The sequence below is a fragment of the Anabrus simplex genome, chromosome 8, assembly GCF_040414725.1.
Source record: "Anabrus simplex isolate iqAnaSimp1 chromosome 8, ASM4041472v1, whole genome shotgun sequence".
Taxonomy (NCBI): Eukaryota; Metazoa; Arthropoda; class Insecta; order Orthoptera; family Tettigoniidae; genus Anabrus; species Anabrus simplex.
In genome coordinates this window covers 187020666-187041016 of record NC_090272.1, presented here as the reverse complement: position 1 = coordinate 187041016, position 20351 = coordinate 187020666, and the positions used below count along the sequence as shown (strand labels likewise).

At 41.5% G+C, this 20351-nt stretch overlaps 1 protein-coding gene across 2 annotated transcripts in view; it reads left to right on the top strand.

Moving 5' to 3' along the window:
- nompB (intraflagellar transport protein 88-like protein nompB) overlaps positions 1-20351 on the top strand; it is a 135296-nt gene that overhangs the window by 21750 nt on the left and 93195 nt on the right. For both annotated transcript variants that reach the window (XM_067152564.2, XM_067152565.2), the window contains 2 exons: positions 12890-13085; positions 17621-17838. In XM_067152564.2, coding sequence (XP_067008665.2) covers positions 12890-13085; positions 17621-17838 — 414 coding nt within the window. The remainder of the gene's footprint in view (positions 1-12889; positions 13086-17620; positions 17839-20351) is intronic.

Here is a 20351-nt window from a genome sequence, read left to right as displayed (position 1 = left end):
GTATGTGTCATCATCACTTCATCCTCATCACGACGTGCAGGTTGCATACAGGCGTCAGATCAAAAGACCTGCATCTGGCGAGCCAAACTTGTCCTCAGACACTCCCGGCACTAAAAGTCATACGCCAATTCATTTCATGACTTGGAAATGTACCACTCCATGGACAACTGCTGTGAAGTAGGATCTGACCGGTGTCTCTGAGACACTTGTTCAGGAAAGAAGTAAGTTCAGGACCAGGGTACATGTATTAAAGGATCTTCTGGGAAGAGTGAGAAGACAACCTGGTGCAAAGTGGCCCAAAGAGTGAAGAACTGCATTCTGCATCAAGATGAAAGAGTACTGGAAATCTGGAAAGGCTGACAAGTGTTAACCATAGTCCTAAGAGGACAAAATGATATGTTAAAAAATATTTTAAAAATATTATATGACCAGGGTTACTTGTTATGGGATAGAGTAGACCATACAGCCAGTGACTCTATGCTGAGTTTTGGGCAGCGGTAAAAACCCAGCTCTCTAAAGGAGCCAACAGCTTTGGTCGGAGAAGCTCCTTTAGTTGGGCGCCGGTTCCCAGTGGAGGAAATCCTACTGAAATCCAGCAGTCAACATCTGTTTTCCAGATTATGGTCGACTTCAATGAAACCTGGCACTTAGGTATAAAATGCCTATGGGTGTTTTTGAGCCCACTGTAATAATAGCCTTTATGAAGCGTCAAAGTGGATCGGACAAGAAGAGGGTGAAATGGAGGTCACTGATCCTTTGCCTGACCCAGGAGCTACCTGACAAGGGAGACAGAAGAAAAAGAATCATAATGACCTTGGCTCAACGTGTAAACATTTTGAAGAAGGCCAGATCTCTCTTGGGTGATCCGTGGCTGAGTTTAAATTTTGTCAGACAAACGCTAAATGTGTCACCAGATATCTTTTACATGCTGACGTTGTACTGTATGTGGTATCGAATAGACTTTTCTCCACCCTTTAAAAGTCCAAATACTTCTGCCAGGTTTGAACCTGCAATCTTGGGATTTAGAGGCTGACACTCTACTACTGATCCACAGAGGGAGCTGGATTAGGTATACTGAAGTTGAAAGTGGGTTCATTTTAATTGTTATGAGCAGGGAACGGATTTATATGTACTAATAATTATTGAAATATGTACATATATATTTAGTTATTTTTATTGAAATATGGAATTATATATGGACTTAAAATTACACATATAACATTAATTTCTATTTAATATCAAAGTTCGAAGAAGCTAAACAAAGTAGATCTACATGCAACATAATGTTGCATTTCTCATTTTAATATATTTGAAGAACACACAATCCTTTATTCTCAATTACCAAAACAATGGATTACAAAATGCTTTTAAGTGCTGGAAAGTGAATCTTCTCCTATTATCTCTAAGGACAGATTTATATTGAGTGAAACTGCGTTCAACATTGGAAGAGGTAATGGGGGCATAATTCACTTTCACAATATCTGCTGGGGTTAAATCCAGTGTTAATTTTACACTTAAATCTCCACACAGCATTGCAGAAACCTTCGTCATTTCTTCATATCCAGGGTTATTTGAAAGTACAGTGGCCATCTTCATGTTTGCTACATCTGCAACTTCACCTGTACCACGATTTAGTTGTTCTACAGTTTTATTTACAATTTCACAACTTTCAGAAAGTGAGAGATGCGAGTTTTGGAGCCTTTTCAGTGTTTTTGTGATGCATGAAAAATTATGCTGAATGTAACACAAGTCATTTCTCACACTTGTATCGCAGACAACTGTTTTCGCGGCTTCAAGTGAGGCTGCATATTCAGAGTCCATGGCATGCAGAATGTTCTTAATACAGTCTATATATTCAACATAATATTCAACCGCTCCCCACCTAGTTAGAATCGGTTTAGGCGGCAATGGAATCTCTGGGTACATTTCTTTTAAAAGATGAACTCTTCTGTGGGCTTTGAGAAAAACTCTTTTCACTGAGTAAATCAATAAATCTACTTTGCGGTAACTGCCTCTTATCACTTCTGCCACACGATGAAAGGCATGTGCTACACATGTTAAATGAGTCATCTTAGGATATACAACATATAATGCTTCTCCGGCTTTTATCATATAAGGTGCGGCATCGCTAATAAAAAGTAACACTTTATTATACTTAACGCCCTGTGGCCAGGGGATACCCATAGCTTCATTGAACAGTTTTGCTATAGTTTTGTTATCGCACTTTTCTAGAACATCACAGTGTAAGAGAATCCATTTACAATAATCTTCGCTTAACAAACCAATGATTACGTTGCCAATTAGCCTGCCTTCTTTGTCTGTTGTCTCATCAATGGAAACCCAAATTGGACCGTCTTTAATCTCTTGCCTTATCTTCCGAACAGTTTCATCGTATATGGCTGAACAGTACGTTTTTCTGAACGTTGACTCATCCGGGATGGATCGTTTAGTACATTTCTCGAGGAATTCCCTGAAGCACTGATTATTCAGTTTGAAGAGAGGTATGTCAGCAGAGATGAGAGCACGGCAGAGATTGGTGTTGAACTCGGACGTTACACTGGAAGTTGCTGGTTTTGTCGGAAACAACTGTCTCTGCTTGGAATCTTGTTGTTTGTTAGCCTGGTGTTGACTGGTTGAAACGTGCTGTTGCACAAGGAACCTTTGAGTAGATGTCACTGTACAATGACAAATTACAAAATAATATCTTACTGTCAGTTGATAAACCATCTTCTTTAAATTCTGATACGTAACTTTTCAACTTTAAACTGGTTGACTGAGCTACTTTAGGCATATTGTAACAACGTTAATGTCTTCTATGAATATCACTATACAACTGCACACACTTAACGTACAAGAACACTATGATCCGTCTCACTGCTAATTCAAACTGTGAATGACTGGTAGTGAACTAGATGGAGTTATGAAGCAATCAAAGGGAATGCCAGAATTACGAACTAATCCGGAAACCACTACCACATCGTCGATGAATGAGATTTCCCTAGTTACAAAATTACGTCACAGACACAGTCGATGTTATGTAATGCAGCTTATCAGTGCTGTAAGTGTGATTCACGTAGTCACGGTACTGACCGGCTGATCTCCACCACTTCCGGGCTCAACCCCTCTCTTTCTTCGCACGCTTATCAGCTTATTTTATCAGCCCAGACATAGACAGGCGCGATAATGATCTGCACACCAGTTAAAATATTAATTTTTCGAATATAGATTTTTAATTTATTTCTCCATTATTGAGAGGACTACTTTTTAGTCGAAATATGGACTATATTGATTTTAATGACGAAGAATATGGAACATATGTGCTAAATTCCAAAATATGAAAAACTATGGAAAATGAATACTCCATTTTTCAACTCCACACGTCATGATTCGTAAAGATAATGCAAAATATAATTAATTTTAGCTTCCTAAAGAGATATGTATTTACATATAAATCCGTTCCCTGGTTATGAGTCTGTACATTTGTTTGTGTGAACATCATGGAAAAAAATTTTAGATTGAGATTTCTTTAAATGTTTGTATTCACATTAAAGATACGTTAATACAGTTAAAACAGAAGTCCTTTTTTTTTTAGATATCCCATTCCATTACGTGGTCTGCCACAAATAGTTCACAATTATAATACTCACAGCAAGGGATGTTCTCACGCAGTTTAACCGCATAACAACAACCTGCAAGAATTAATATACCAGCAAGACATTAGATCTAGCTCCAAACTAAGAAGCATTTATTTCAAAATGGACAGTTTTAACCAATTTTATTCACACTGCGACAAATATGATTAACCATCTACAACTGACCCGTCTCAAAGTGGAAGGAGATCTTTTATAGAAATATATATATTTTTAAAAATGTAAGAACAATACAAGTGTAGGGAACTATAGACATGAAATATTACTATTTTTAATATGTCATCACGCACATTTTAGCGATACTTTAAAAAGTTGTACCTTGACTTAGAATAAGTAACATTTTAAATTGATGTATTTGTTGTTTTATTTTTTTAATGTTCTTCAGCAGCTGAAGATGATCTCTATGAGATTGAAACCGGTACTGTATTAATGTATTTTTAATGTGAATACATACATTTAAAGAAATTAAGAATTGTTGAATAGGTGGGAAATCTCAATCTGTAATTGTGACTGTTATATCATCAATACGGACCTGTAATGAAATTAATAACTCATAATCATGGAAAACCGGCATGACAGAGTTTCTCGAAACACTGTACTTAAGTCTGTGGATGGCCAGGTTATGCACTAGGTTATATGTTATTTGATTAGTGTACAGTAGTAGTAGTGCCGGCCCGAGTGGCTCAGACAATTGAAGTGCTGGCCTTCTGATCCCAACTTGGCAGATTCGATTCTGGCTCAGTCTGGTGGTATTTGAAGATGCTCAAATGTGTCAGCCTCATGTCGGTAGATTTACTGGCACGTTAAGGAACTCCTGCGGGACTAATTTTTGGCGTCTCCAAAAACCGTAAAAGTAGTTATTATTATTGTGTACAGAAGTGGAACAATATTAAGGGGACCAAAGCAGGAAATGTAAAATGTCTCCATTAGTAGGTATTAAATGTACTGAAAAACAGTATATTATAAAACTTGGGCAAGATATAATTTCCAGTCTGTTAAGTTTATTGCACTGTTACCATACGAATAATAATAATAATGAAACATTTCTTGAGTATTACATTCTTCTTGAACTTCAAAACATATCTGGGAGTACAGTATTTGCTCCATCTAAAACCTGTATGTGGAACACAAGTTCTTGAAATTACAATTATCACTAACTTAATATATTTTTATCTCCCCGGCTGTGATAAGAGATATTAAAAAATTTAGATTTTTATACAAAATCTGCCAATGCCATTTACCTCTTGTCATATGGAAATATTGTTCTATCATGGTAATGAGTTAAATGGCAATGATGGTTGTTGTTGTCCTGATTGTTTTTAGAAGGTAAAATACCATATGCTCATTGACCCATATTGATCAGGAAGATAATTGAGATAACCATCAAAGTGAGTAGGAAAATGCAAAGAAAAATATGAGAAGAGTAGGTGGAAACGGAAGATATCCTTGACCTTCGGTTGCCCATTTAATACCAAGCTGGAAGAAATCTAATGCAATGGCCTACACTGTCAAACTGAACAACAATAACATTGTACTGACTGTTATTAATTGAGATGTGTTCTCTCTTTTTGGCTGCCATGCATCTCTCCTATGTAACATTACTGATGCAATTGTCAATGTCAGGTTAACTAGTAGTCTCTCTCTACGTGACTTAATTGCAGTATAACATGAACACGCCCTTTTTCACAGGTTTAGTTTAGTTTCTATATTGACTGCTTATTTCTACCCTTCTATTCTCACCTTCTTAAATTTCATTCCTCTTCTTGTCTAGCCAACCTCTCTGCCTCGGGTAGAATAAACGATAAGAATAGTTAGAATAGGAAGAATAGGTTAGTATGGTGGTTTTATCCTCCCCCAATCGCAAGTTTCGGGTCTTGGTGAGGTGATGCATGGCTACTGGGAGAGTAGTTCTTAGTGGCCCACCCCACTGACAAGTTTCGGGTCGTGGCGAGGTGATGCGTGGCTACTGGGAGAGTAGTTCCTAGCGACCCACCTCCAGATACCGGGTGCCCTCTGGAGTATATAGTCTTGCCTTCGGTACGTCAGGGCTCTGCCGAAGGTCGACCTTTTATATCGCGGATACTCGTGGGACTGTGTATGGTTTTTGAGTTTGGGTTTTGATTCTTCGAAGGCTGTAGGCCTTAAAACTGTGTCCTTTAATTGTTCAGTTAGGAAATGTAAACCTTTCAATTGTGTTGACCTGTCTAGTAAGGAAGTTTCTGAAGAGCGTCTGCCATGATTTCTGGTTGCGACCAGAGTCAATGGACAGAGCTTTCTTCAAGAGAACCCGTTCCTGATAAGCAATGCTGCGGAAGGTCTTGTTGGTGAAGTAGATGAAATGAGGAAATTGCGGGATGGTAGTGTACTCGTTAAGACTAGTACGCTCGTGCAGAGTAAAAAGTTATTGGAAGCCACAATGTTCGGACCAGTGCCAGTTAAGATTGAGAGCCACAAGTCCCTTAACTCCTGCAAAGGAGTTATCTTTCATAGGGACTTGATTAAGGCCTCCGATGATGACCTTATCCAGAGCCTTGCTCGTAGAGGTGTGTCCGACATTAAACGTCTTAAGAGGCGTGTCGGTGATAATCTCTACGACATGGGGGCTTTCATCTTAACATTCGATCTTGAGAAACTGCCCGAACGTATTAAGGTATCCATGTACACACTCACTGTTCGGCCATATTTTCCTTCTCCTATGAGGTGCTACAACTGCCAACGTTTTGGCCACACCACACCACGCCGCCAGGGATCAGCAATATGTGGAGCATGTGGAAAAGCGGTGCATGCCGGTGTGGAGTGCACACCACCACCAGTGTGTGTTAACTGTACTGGGGAGCACGTCCCTCGGTCCAAGGAATGCCCTATATTTAAACAGGAGAAAAAGTTACAGGAGATTAAGACTCTAGATAAACTTTCTTATCCAGAGGCACGGAAGAAGTATAAATCAATAGCTCCTTTGGAATTCTCCTTTGCAGAGAAGGCTGCTAGTGTACGCATATCTCCTGTAAGTTTTGTACCCTCTGTCCCACCATCAACTCCGCAAACATCAAGTACCCAGCAAGTAAACGTCAAACCACAGGTTCAACAGTCAGCAAGCACGTCATTGCCGAAGATGTCCGGGAAAAATTCTTCCCAGACACATTTGGCTGGGAAATCCTCCCTCACAAGGGCAGGGGAAAAGACTTCCCCAACAAAGGCTGGAAAATCACCTTACAGCCATCCTTCAACTGGCCCGAAAAAGGAGCAGAAAGGGAAGCCTAAATGCTCCCCTACACGTTTGGAGAAGAAACCTTCTCAAACGAGACCAGGGGTCCCAGGATCCCCAAAAAAGCCTGGGAAGTAATCTGCCAGCCCTTCTCCAAAGTGTTTGAAAACAGTGGGTAAGAGCGAGAGGCCCCGACGCCCTCTTGTTCGATCACTTTCTGGAGAACCTAGTTCTCCCGGGAAGAATGCCCACTGTTCCCGATCAATGAGATCACCGTCCGCGGAGTGTCATGTCACTGCGCCTCCTTCTTCTGAGGAGACGATGGAGACTGAACCACTCGTTATCGTGGATGATGACGACAGTACCGACAAGAACGGCGGAAAATGGCAGGTAGTTGACAGAAAGAAGGGCAAGCAATTGTCCTAATTTCACAACACTACCAATCCACACAATGGCACTATTGCAGTGGAACTGCAGTAATCACTGTCGCCTAGCTGAGTTACGTCAATTGATATCCATCTATGCGGCCTCCATAGTCTGTCTACAGGAATCTCGTTTGAGACCTGGACACGACACGACTATGAGAGGATGGCGCAGCAACTGGGGGTGTTTGCACCCTAGTTCGCTCCGCGACATCTTCAGTGAAGAAGTACCGCTCCATACTCAGCTAGATGCAGTTGCAGTTCGCACTCCATTGCCAGTAATGACAACGGTTTTCAACGTGTACATTCCACCGGATTACGACCTTGAAATTCGTGCACTACAAGATTTGATCACTCAGTTGCCTCCTCCTTTCCTCATGCTGGGAGATGTGAACGCCTGTAACATACTATGGGGGTCTCCGTCTTCCTGTTCTAGGGGGAGGATGCTTGAGCGAATGATCAACCTGTTTGATCTTTGCATGCTTAATACAGAGAAACCGACACATTTCAGCAGCGCACATGGCACATTCTCACACCTCGATGTCACTTTGTGCAGCCGTGCGCTAGTTCCCCTGCTACGGTGGCAAGTACACGATGACCTATGTGATAGTGACCACTTCCCGATAATTATTTCTCTCTTGAATCAAAGACAGTCCGAAGTACCCAAGCGCTGGTTAATTCGGCAGGCAAATTAGCCAGAATTTTCAAAACGCGCAGTGATGGCTGATGGTATGCTGGAGTCTGTTTACGACCACATTTCTTCCATTACTACTGGAATTTTGGCTGCGGTGGAGGAAACAATTCCTTCCTCATCCAGTGTTCGTCGCCGGAAACAAGCCTCATGGTGGACGGACGAAATTGCAGCAGCCATACGTGATCGCTGACGGGCTTTATCGTCGGAATCCTACGATGGCCATTCATATCACATTTGAGTGTTTGTGCGCGAAGGCCTGTTTTTTGATTCGAGAAAGTAAGAAATCTATGTGGGAAAAGTATGTGTCATCCATCACGGCACATACTCAATCATCACAAGTGTGGACAAAATTCTGCCGTATTGTCGGAGTACAGAATGTGCCCTCAGTACCCAGAATCTCCATTAATGGAGATATAGTTACAATTCCTTCAGTCATTGCAGACCACATCGCGTCACATTTCGCAGATACGTCCAGCTCTAGGGGATACGACCCTGCATTTCTTCCAATTAAGCGCGAAGCAGAGGCACACCATCTCTCTTATGCCTCTAATACTTCGCATCCCTAAAACGTGCCCTTGACGGGGTGGGAGCTGTGGAGTGCGCTCGCGTTATGCAGAGATACGGCTCCTGGACCGGACAAAATCCATAATCATATGCTTAAGCATTTGAGTGACAGATGTCTCAAGGATATCCTCACCCTATTCAACAGAATATGGAGTGAAGGTGTGTTTCCATCGCAGTGGCGTGAGGGAATTATTATACCAATTCCCAAGCCAGATAAAGATCCAAAACTTCTGGATAGTTATAGGCCAATATGCCTTTCAAATGGCCTCTGTAAGCTATTTGAAAGGATGGTTAACCGGCGTCTTGTGTGGGCCATGGAAAAGGAGGGTCTCTTGTCAAACTACCAGTGTGGCTTTCGCTCTCATCTGTCTGCCACTGATCATCTGGTTAGACTGGAGAGCGCCATTCAGGAGGCCTTTCTCCGGAAGGAACACCTAGTCGCTGTGTTTTTTGACCTGGAGAAAGCTTACGACACAACGTGGCGATATGATATTCTCTCCACACTACACCAGTGAGGATTTCGGGGAAATTTGCCTACGTTTATTGAGAACTTCATGTCCCTCCGTCTCTTTCGAGTCCGAGTAGGGAATGCATTTTCTCAATATTACGTTCAGGAAAATGGAGTACCTCAGGGATCGGTACTGAGTGTCACGCTGTTCGCAATCGCCATCAACGGCATAGTTGCCACTGCTGGGCCCACAGTCGTTCCTTCACTGTATTTAGACGACTTAGCTCTACATTACAGCTCCGGAAGGGTGGCGTTTGCTGAGAGACAGCTGTGTATGTATGTTGGGTATTCAGCCCAAAGTCTGGTTTGATCCTCTGCAGCTCCGCCAACAGCTCTCATAAGTAGCCTAGGCGTCACTGAGGAGGCGTACTAGGAAAATGAGGAGTGAGGTAGTTTCCCGTTGCTTTCCTCACCGAGCCAGCTGTTGCTATTACATATCAGTCTGCCAAGCCCATTGAAATGCATGCACCAACCGACCCTATGAGCGATATTTTCACACCATTCATAACAGGGACTGTCTGCATAAGGAATGGTATTACTAGCATCACTCATACCTCAATCAGTTTCATATTGTCAAAGCCAAGGATGAGACTGAGACAGGTCAGTGAAAGTAACATACCAGAAGATAGTGCACTGTAAACACTACATCTCGCCAGCAAAGGCATGAGAGACAGCTACAGCAAGCTATTAACCGAGTCGACAGATGGGCCCTGCAACACGGTTTTCGATTTTCAGCAGTGAAAACCTCAATTGTACACTTCTGTTGACGTCGGCCTGTGCATCCTGAACCAGAGTTCCGCTTGCGAAACTGTGTCTTACCAATGGTTGATGCCTGCAGATTCCTGGGTCTCCATTTTGCTAAGAGACTTACGTGGCAGCCCCACATCCATCAGTTGAAGGTTGCCTGCATGAAGAGACTTAACATGCTTAAGTTTCTCAGCGGCACTTTGTGGGGGGTTGACCGCGCGGTACTGCTACGATTTTACACGGCTACGGTCCTTTCCCGGATTGACTATGGAAGTGCGGCTTATGGCTCAGCATCAAAATCTACGCTGAGCCTTTTAGACAGTATTCACCATAGTGGAGTTAGGCTGGCAACGGGAGCTTTCCGTATTAGCCCCATTCCCAGCCTACTCGCTGAAGCGGGAGTTCCACCTTTACGGATAAGGAGGCAGCAGTTACTCCTCACGTACGCTGCCAAAATTCGTGAAATGTCACTATATCCAAGCTCTCAATGCATCTATCGAACCCAATACCACCAGCAGTGCCAAGACCGGCCGAATGCCACACGGCGGGTTGGGTTTTGAATTGATAGCTTGTGTCATGATTTGAATGTCGATATCGGTGGTTGTCTCGAACAAACTCTTAGCGAGGTACCTCCGTTGTAGGTTCTGCTACTGGATATATGTCTAGACCTGCTCCGTGGGCTCAAGGTGAACACGGATTCCTCCGTTTATCGGAGGTATTTCCAGGACTTCGTTCACCAATATCCGGCTGCGAGACATATCTTCACGGATGGTTCTAAAATCAGAGATAATGTTGGTTGCTCTTTTGTCATTGATGATATAAGCACGAAGATCTCACTACTTAGAGTATGTAGCGTGTATACTGCAGAGCTTTATGCCATTTTAGAGGCTCTGCAGTTTGCACTGCGTGACGAAAGAAGCCACTTTCTTATGTGTACCGATTCGTTAAGCTCTCTGCAGTCTATTGAAACCTGTTTCTCGCAACACCCACTGGTGCAGCAGATACATGACCTAGCCAGGTTAGGTGATGCTGGCACTAGAATCACTTTCGCATGGCTTCCAAGCCACGTTGGGATTGTGGGAAATGAACTTGCGGATGAAGCAGCAAAGAAAGCTGTACTTTTACCTCCAAGATCCGTCAATGTACCTGCTAAGGATATTTGTTCTCAGCTACGTCGAACCATCTTGGCGTCCTGGGAATAGGAGTGGCTAGCTATCCGAAATCCCAACAAGCTGAGAGCAATTAAGAAGACAGCTACCGTGTGGCGGTCCTCTTTTCGGCCTTCACGGAGAGAGGCTATAGTATTGTGTAGGCTGAGGATAGGTCATTTACGATCTACTCACTCTTATCTCCTAAAGAGGGAAGACACCCCCAGTGTGTTCTTTTGGTGCCGACTTCACCGTGGCCTACATCCCTTGATTCGTTAGTAATTTTTTCGGCCTAATTCTATAATTGTTTTTGTTTTATTTTATACTGTGTTTCCAAATTCCTTTGTTGAATAAATAATTTTATTTTAAATTTCTTTTCCACTAATTTGTTCAGAGAGGATGATTACCTTGTACTCCCTCTTAAAACAAAAATCCCACGAACCTACTAAGCTGGCATAGCAGGGGGAGAGGTGATACTCCCACGTGGCGCGTCCCAGATTCCGGATAGTGGGGTCCTAACCGGCTTGCCGGCGGACTTGAGGGAAATAACATACCTCTCGCACACCAAACACACTGCCCCTGCAGGTGGGGGACGCACATGTAGAATACACCCGCGGTATCCCCTGCCTGTCGTAAGAGGCGACTAACAGGGGCCCAAGGGGCTCTCAATTTGGGATTGTGGATAGGCGACTACAGGGCCCTTAGCCGAGTCTTGGCATTGCTTCCACTTACTTGTGCCAGGCTCCTCACTTTCGTCTATCCTGTCCGACCTCCCTTGGTCAACTCTTGTTCTTTTCCGACCCCGACAGTATTAGAGCATTTGAGGCCTAGGGAGTCTTTCTTTTCACACCCTTCGTGGCCCTTGCCTTTCTTCGTCCGTTACTTCATCTTTCGAAGTGACGGATCCCTTCTTTCTTCTCCTTTTCTCTCTCTCTTTACCCCCTGTGGGTGGGGGATGGAGACGAATAATACACCCACAATATCCCTTGCCTGTCATGAGGGGCGACCAAGGGATGATTGAATTAGAACCATGAAACTACTTTTGATTCATACCATCACGCGGGGAACACCATGGGTTGCCTGTACTTGCGATTTGTACCACTATATTCGGTACGAAATGGGTTTGTGATTAGTAGAGGTCATGAGCTTGGCCTGGGGGTTTCCAGTACCCGCGCGTCATACCCATGTGAGCAACACTGCGGGTCTGGGCGTTGCCTGTGAATTGTACCACTATATGAGCGACACCGTGGGTTTGCGTTGCCTGTGATTAGTACCCACTATGTGAGGAACACCACGGAATACTGCGGTTAGTACACCTAGGTGAGGAACCTCATCGGTTTGCGTTGGCTATGAGTGGCGCCATTGTGTGAGAAACACCATAGGTTTGCGTTACCTATACGAAGTACAATACTCGTGAGTAGTGTGGAACACCGTGAGTCTTCGTTACTTTTGATTAGTACCCCAACATGACAAATACCATTGTTCTACTTTACTCGCGACATGTACCATTCTGAGGGGCCTTAGACCTTGATTTTGGACCCCTTTAGACATCAAGCATCCTCAATTCAGGATTGTGCTTCATGTGTGGTCCCTTGGTCAGTAATGAATTATCTATGATATTTTTTTGAGTTGGATCCACTCCTTTTTTGTTTGATCGTTTTTTGTTGTTGTTGTTTTTTGTTTTTTGGGTTCATGTCCATCCATTCCTTCTTTATGACAATTTTATTTTATTTTGGTCAGTGGATGATTTTGAATTTTTTTGTTATTTCATTTAGTACCATTTGGGGCCGATGACCTCGATGTTAGGCCCCTGTAAACAGCAAGCATCATCACCATCAAAACAAAAATTACCACCACCTGGTTACTGCTATAGCCTAATAGTTTGTTATACTGTATCTGTTTTGAGAATTATTTTTTGTTGAAATATTAATTTGTTGTTCTATTCCACCAGGCCAGAAGAAAAGATAAAGAAGCTGGAGCGCTGTATTATGGAGTTGATTGAAGAGTCGTGTTTGACCAACAGCCGAGGAGAAATGAAGGCAGCACTAGATAAAGCTAAAGAAGCTTCAACCAAAGAGCGAAGCTTAATTAGAATGCAGGAGCAGACTGGCCTTAGTGAGAACCACAACTTGGATCTGACGTTTTCAGTAAGATACACTTGTTAGCTAAACATTTTTTTTTTTTTCTCTCTTCATATTACTCAGATTTCTGCACTGTAATTATATCAGTACAACACGTGGTATGAGAAAGTGAAAGGTTAGGTTAAGTTACAAGGGGGAGATTTGTTGCATGACCTTGCACTCTGACCGGTTGTATCTGTTGTGCTTTCCCCAATTTAGTTTCCCTGTAGAATTCCACATTTAGTGGTGAATGCTATAAGATTACTAAGAGGGACGTTGGAGAGTCTACCTAAATCAGTAGATTCCCAAGAGTAACTTTAACTCCTTGTACAGCTAGGGCTTCACATATACAAACTATGTGTTTAGTAAATAAAGATTTAGGTTCCCTGTTAGCATTGTACTTGAAGTAAACTTGCAAAAATTTAGGTTCCCTGTTTGCATTGTACTTGAAATAAACTTTCATCTTATTAGGTCGTATTCTGTACTGTAGTACATACTGAAGAGATGTTAAATACAGAACAAAATTAGCCAACTGGACATCAGTGGGAACCGTATGACTCGTTGGCTTAATGGTCAGTGTACTGGCCTTTGGTTCAGAGGGTCCCGGGTTCGATTCCTGGCCGGACCGGGGATTTTAACCTTCATTGGTTAATTCCATTGGCTCGGAGGCTGGGTGTTTCTGCTGTCCCCAACATCCCTGCAACTCTCACACCGCACATAACACTAACCTCCACCACAATAACATGCAGTTACCTACACATGGCAGATGCCGCCCACCCTCATCGGAAGGTCTGCCTTACAAGGGCTGCACCCGGCTAGAAATAGCCACACGAGATTATTATCATCAGTGGGAACCAAGCCCAGAGCCTACCAATTCTTTTGTTGGCTGCTCTTCTGATTGCAACATATTTGTCCACTACAGTTTCTGTATATGGGGTGAATGGGGGATGAAGTCTATTTTTCTGAGCGAGTTGGCTGTGTAGTTAGGGTCTCGTAGCTGTGAGCTTGCATTTGGGAGATAGAAATTTCGAATCCCACCGTCGGCAGCCCTGAAGATAGTTTCTTGTGGTTTCCCATTTTTACACCAAGCAAATTCTGGGGCTGTAACTTAATTCAGGCCACAGCCGCTACCTTCCCAATCTAGACCCATTCTCATCCCTCCGTCGCCGAAAACCTTGGATGTGTTAGTGCGACACTAAACAAGTAGAAGAAAAGGTTTATTTCATCACATGATTAGCTACAGTAGGTATATTGGAAATAACATAGGAAACAGATCGATAGAAGCGACTTACTGTGTAAGAACATGTGGATAGAGTACAGTAGACCAAGCGTATTGGCCATGCTGTTCAGATCATGCAGCTGTGAGCTTGCATTTGGGAGATAGTGGGTTTGAATCCCATCATTGGCAGCTCTGAAGATGGTTTCCTGTGGTTTCCCATTTTATTGCGGGCAAATGCTGAGGCTGTACCTTAATTAAGGCCACAGATGCTACGTTACCTGTCCTTGCCCTTTTCCATCCTTCCTTCACCAAAAACCTTCGATGTGTTAGTGTAACGTTAAACAAGTAACCAAAAAAATAAAAATAAAATGAGAGTGCAATGGAACCATGATTCTCCATTTTTGGAGGGATCATGAAGAAGAAGCTGTACACTATGGAAACTCTTACAGTATTTTAATCTGATTATTGTTTAAATTAATATAGCTCACTCATGAGTAGTCGAAACATGATAAAGATATTGATTCCAATAGGAAACCTGAAATATTTGTTCCGAATGAGTAATGAGACAGTGTCTCATCGTGCATTGGCACGGCTGGTGGCTTCAAGTAATCTATGCAGTGGCCTCCACGATATGCACTAGCCATGCGTCTTGGTAGTTGTGCTATTTACCAACTGATGAACCCAACTTAGCACACTGAGGCGAAACTCTGGCAATCAGGAATGAGTTAGCTGGAAAATTTATAATGTCCAATAACGGACCATGTAGTTTTAATTTTCAATTTTCTCTCTGCCTTCTCGCTTGCTTGCGAACTCATGCATGGTGCAAGGCTGTCAAAATCTCACTTGCAAGGTGAGAAAGTGAAATAATGAGGGCCCAAGTAGATTGTCTAGCCTTTGTGGACGACATAGCTATAGTAAGTGAGACAGAAGAAGATGCAAAGACACAACTCAACAACTTAAGCAATATAGCCGGAAGGGTACGACTGAGGATCGCCTACAACAAGACAAAGACATTGAATACCACTGAGGATTGGACAACACTGGAAGGCACCGTGCAAAAGGTGGACAAATTCAAGTACCTAGGAGAATTTATAACAGGAAGGAATAGGAGCAATGAGGGAATAACAGAGAGGATAAAGAAGATGCGATCAGCCTTCTGTATGACCAGAGATATATACAATAAAACGAATATATCTACAGATGCAAAGATTAGACATTACAAGGCAACGGTGAGAAATGCTGTGTTATATGCTGCTGAGACAATAGCACTAGGAAGAAATGGTGCGGAACAGCTAGAGAAAGAGGAGAGAAAAATATTGAGGAAAATACTAGGCCCTAAGAGAGGAGGTGAGAGATGGATGAGGAGACCCAGAGAAGAACTATACCGGAACATGAGGACAATCTCAGAAGAAATCAGACTGAAAAGAGCAAGGTTTGCGGGACATGTAATCAGGATGAATATGGATAGAATGATGAAAAGAATATGGGAAACAACAGCGAGGACATGAGGAAAGACAGGAATCAAGTGGGTAGTTGAACTCCGGAAAGATTGGTCGGAATTGGGGATCAAGGTGGAAGAAAACGAAAATTGGAGAAGCAAGTTTATACCGACTAATATGCCAGAGATTAATGATAGGCATGGATACAGGAAAAGGATTGAGAGTCACCAGTGGAGTAGACAAGAGAAGAGGATACTGAATATCTCGGAACAAGAGCGGGAGAGAAGAAGAGAAAGGATGAAGAGGTTCTGGGAGGAGAAGAAGAAAATGCAATCCATGAAGGAGCTGTCCGTGGTCCTACAGAGGCCGTAACACAAGAAGAAGAAGAAGAATGAGGGAAGTTGACACTTTAGGTTTCCTGCCTCAGGTTACAGTCTTCCCTAATTTCTACAATAGCAAGAATGTCCAAACTACTCCAAATGCCCGTGCCAAAATTTGCGAATATGAACCTTTGGTTTGTCTGTTTTTAGACTGCCATAGCGAATTAATATTAGAAAAGCCTTTCTTTGAACGCACATTACTATGCGAAGATGATATTTTTAATTTTCATCCTTAGATGACTTATCTGAGGGGTTGGTCTTTACAGTTTAAATATTTCAGTTATCTCCTATATGTGCACATTTAACAACTTCCTGTTATACAGTCATTATCAATAAAATAAATACTTCTAGAAGCTTCCTCAGTTTTTCTTTTTCTTTCACAATAACAAGTCAGAAATAAAAAGAATATAAACTTAATGACAGTTCTGTATGCTCCCATAAACCACAAATTCAAAATACTTCACTGCTAGAACACATTCACATTCATGCGCCTGTTTGCTAGAAAGTGTCGGTTGCTACTGGCTTGCTAAGAAACCGATGAACAGAATGGCAATTACCCTTGCCTGCAATGAGTTATTACACTGCGGCGGTGGGGTGCAGTAAACAATGGTGAAAGCTACCACTCCAGCCAGTGGTTACTCCACTGTTGCCATGTCTGCAAATTGTGTCATGTCGGGCTGAGTAGCTCAGACGGCAGAGTGCTGGCTTTCTCAGCCCAACTGTGCAGGTTCGATCCTGGCTCAGTCCGGTGGTATTGCAAGGGGCTCAAATATGTCAGCCTCACATCGATAGATTTACTGGCATGTAAAACAACTCCTGCAGGACAAAATTCTGGCACTTTGTGCCTCCGAAAAACGTAAAAGTAATTCGTGGGACATAAAATGAATATTATTATTATTATTATTATTATTATTATTATTATTATTATTATTATTATTAAATCGTGTTGCGAGCAATCAGAGGTTGAAACTAACAATCGTGCAGCTTCATAAACCAATCAATCGATCATCAGTGATCTGCATTTAGGGTTGTTGCCCAGGTGGCAGATCCCTCTCACTTGTTTACCAAGTCTTTTCTTAAATGATTTAGAAAACAGGGAAATATATTGAACATTTCCCTTGATAAATTATTTCATTCTCTCTGTACTGTGTAACATTTTGACAAATGTGCATCATGAAAATATACTAAACTTGAACAATTCACATTAAAATTATATAATTACAAAATAAAATTGTAAAATTTATTTTTGTAATGTTCTAAGGCTACTGGTGCTAGCCCACTAAATATGTTCCTGGCATGTATGTATGCATTCGTTATCTTGGTTATTTTTTAAATGGTGTAGTCATTCTGCAGATTTTGAAAATAAATTTGTTTATATACTGTAACATTAGTGTTCTAAAAGAATAACCTGCCTTTTAAATAAAAGGTTGCATCTAACAGAGAAATAAGTTTGCATCTTGTATATTTCTGGTTGTTTGTAAGTCCACATTTTACACTTTATATGTCTATGATTATCTGTTATAGGTGCTCTTCAACCTTGCTAACCAGTATGATGCCAATGAAATGTATACAGAAGCATTGAACACTTACACGGTGATCACTAAGAACAGAATGTTCACCAACGCTAATAGACTGAAGATAAATATGGGAAATATCTATTTTAAGTTGGGGCAGTATCCCAAAGCCATTAAAATGTATAGAATGGCTCTTGATCAGGTTCCAAACACACATAGGGAGCTCAGGTAAGTTTATCCTATGTATTCACATTTGTAATACAACTACTTCCTGTCTCAAACGTGTTCTTTCAGAACCACTTTCAGGAGAAAAGAAAAATGTAAATTAACAACTGTATAGCAGCTTTTGAATGTTCAACTTTTCAAACTTTAGTCATCATTACAGGAACATTTTCAGTGTAAATGGCACAGAGCAAAGCTCAATAATAGTTAAATAATGCCCAAACCATATGCGACTTGTTTAGCTCAGATGCCAACAGGACTTCTATTGTTATCAGACTGTTGGGGTGGGGGTGGAGAAAAGTAGGGAGGTTGGAAATCTTGTGAGATATATTTGGCCTGTGAATTTTGTTCCAAACATCTGGAAATATCGTAGTGTGATGTCATTTGCTTCCTTCTCGGTCATGTGAAAGAAATATTGTTGTAGAAAAACACAACCCATTCTCTGGTAGTTGGGCTAGCTTTCTAGTAGCCGAAACGCTGGAACCATCGGTTGTATCATGGAATGGACACAGACAAGGAGCTTCCTTTTTCCTTTTTCTTTCCAAGAAGTAAATTATGATTAAAAATGACATTTTGAGAAAAGTAGTGAGTTCGAACCCTACTATCGGCAGCTCTGAAAATGGTTTTTTTTTTTTTTTTTTTTTTTTTGTGGTTTTCCCATTTTTACATCACATAATAAACTATACAAAATAGGCAAAATTCAGTTTTGCCTGTACACTCCTCATATGTAGACAGAGAAAAGGTTCTGAAGGATGATTGGGAAAGTAAAAGAGGTTTGATATGTTGCCCAGTGTCACAAAATTGAGAGTCCTTAAACAGTGGAACTTTTCGTAATGGATACCTCTGAGGAAAGGATACTTCTAAAATAATGGACATTTTTTAATTCCCCAGCAGAAACACATTGTTTTAAGTGATAAAACTACACTACTTCTAAGTAACGGACGTTCTCAATAACGGATGCAGACATTGAAAACTACACTCCATCATTAATTTCAAACTCCTAGACAATGGACAGCACGAAATAAAACAACTCCTGGAATTTGGAGATACCAGTGGTGTCAAAAGAAGTGGAAGCAGGTATTCTACCAGTTCCTTCATGGAGAGCGTGTCAGTCTTTAAGAACATCTCTCACGTATATTCTTGTATTGTCTAAGTAATATTTAAATATTTATTTTGTATGTGTAAATGATCGAGTCCACATCATATCTTTGACTTTATACTGTAGACGTGACTCCTAGCAAGTGCCGGGATCTCCAACGTTGCCAGCTCTTGTTGCAGTATGTAATGACTGCAGTTTTCTCTTTTTCTTTCCAAGAAGTAAATTATGATTAAAAATGACATTTTGAGAAAAGTAGTGAGTTCCAACCCTACTATCGGCAGCTCTGAAAATGTTTTTTTTGTTTTTGTGGTTTTCCCATTTTTACATCAGGCAAATGCTGGAGGCTGTACCTTAATTAAGGCCACAGCCGCTTCCTTCTCTGTCCTAGCCCTTTCCTGTCCCATTGTCACCATAAGACCTGCCTGTGTCGGTGCGACGTAAAGCAATTTGTAAAAAGAAATGCCTAGTTGAGTATTTGTTCCAAGCATTTTAATTACTGAGAGAGTTGGCCATGCGGTTAGGGGCGCGCAGCTGTGAGCTTGCATCTCGGAGATAGTGGGTTCGAATCCCACTTTTGGTAGTTCTGAAGATGGTTTTCCATGGTTTTCCATTTTCACACCAGGCAAATGCTGGGGCTGTACCTTAATTATGGCCATGGCTGCTTCCTTCCCATTCCTAGCCCTTTCCTATCCCATTGTCGCCATAAGACCTATCTGTGTTGGTGCAATGTAAAGCAACTAGCAAACAAAACAAAAACATTTCAATTACTTTTACCAAATTACTTCCCAACTCTGGTTTTTGTCTTATTTATGAAAGATAAGTTGTTCTTGGTTTGCACCATCTTAATATGAAAACAGCCTTTCCTTCTTGAATGTATCCACTGTTTACTGTGAACAGTAAAATGGTGTCCATTATTACAAGCTTCCCATTATTGATAACCTACTTTTTGGACTAAAATTTGCGCATATATATAGATATTGCTATCTCAGTTTGGACTAAATTGTTACTTATGATGATTCAAACGAGCTTGCTTCTTTGAGTTGTGTACTTCAAGAGTGAATTGTGCACGAATACATAAAAAGTTTTTGGCAGTGGAAGGATGGTAAAGAGTTTGGATTGGGAAGGTAGTGCCTTGGCTTTTATTAGGTATAGCCCCAGCATTTGTATGGTGTGAAAATGGGAAAACATGGAAAACCATCTTCAGATTTGCCAACATTAGAATTCTAACCCACCATCACCCGAATGCAAGCTCACAGCTGCACAGCCTGAACTGTGTAGCAAACTGGCTTGATTTTCAAGAGTTTCAAGCACACTTCATCGTTGAGACCATGGTATAAATTTTTAAATATCTACTCAATTAAAAAAAAAAAAAAAATCCCACCACACAGGTGACTGCAACATTTTTACTGAATGCAATTTT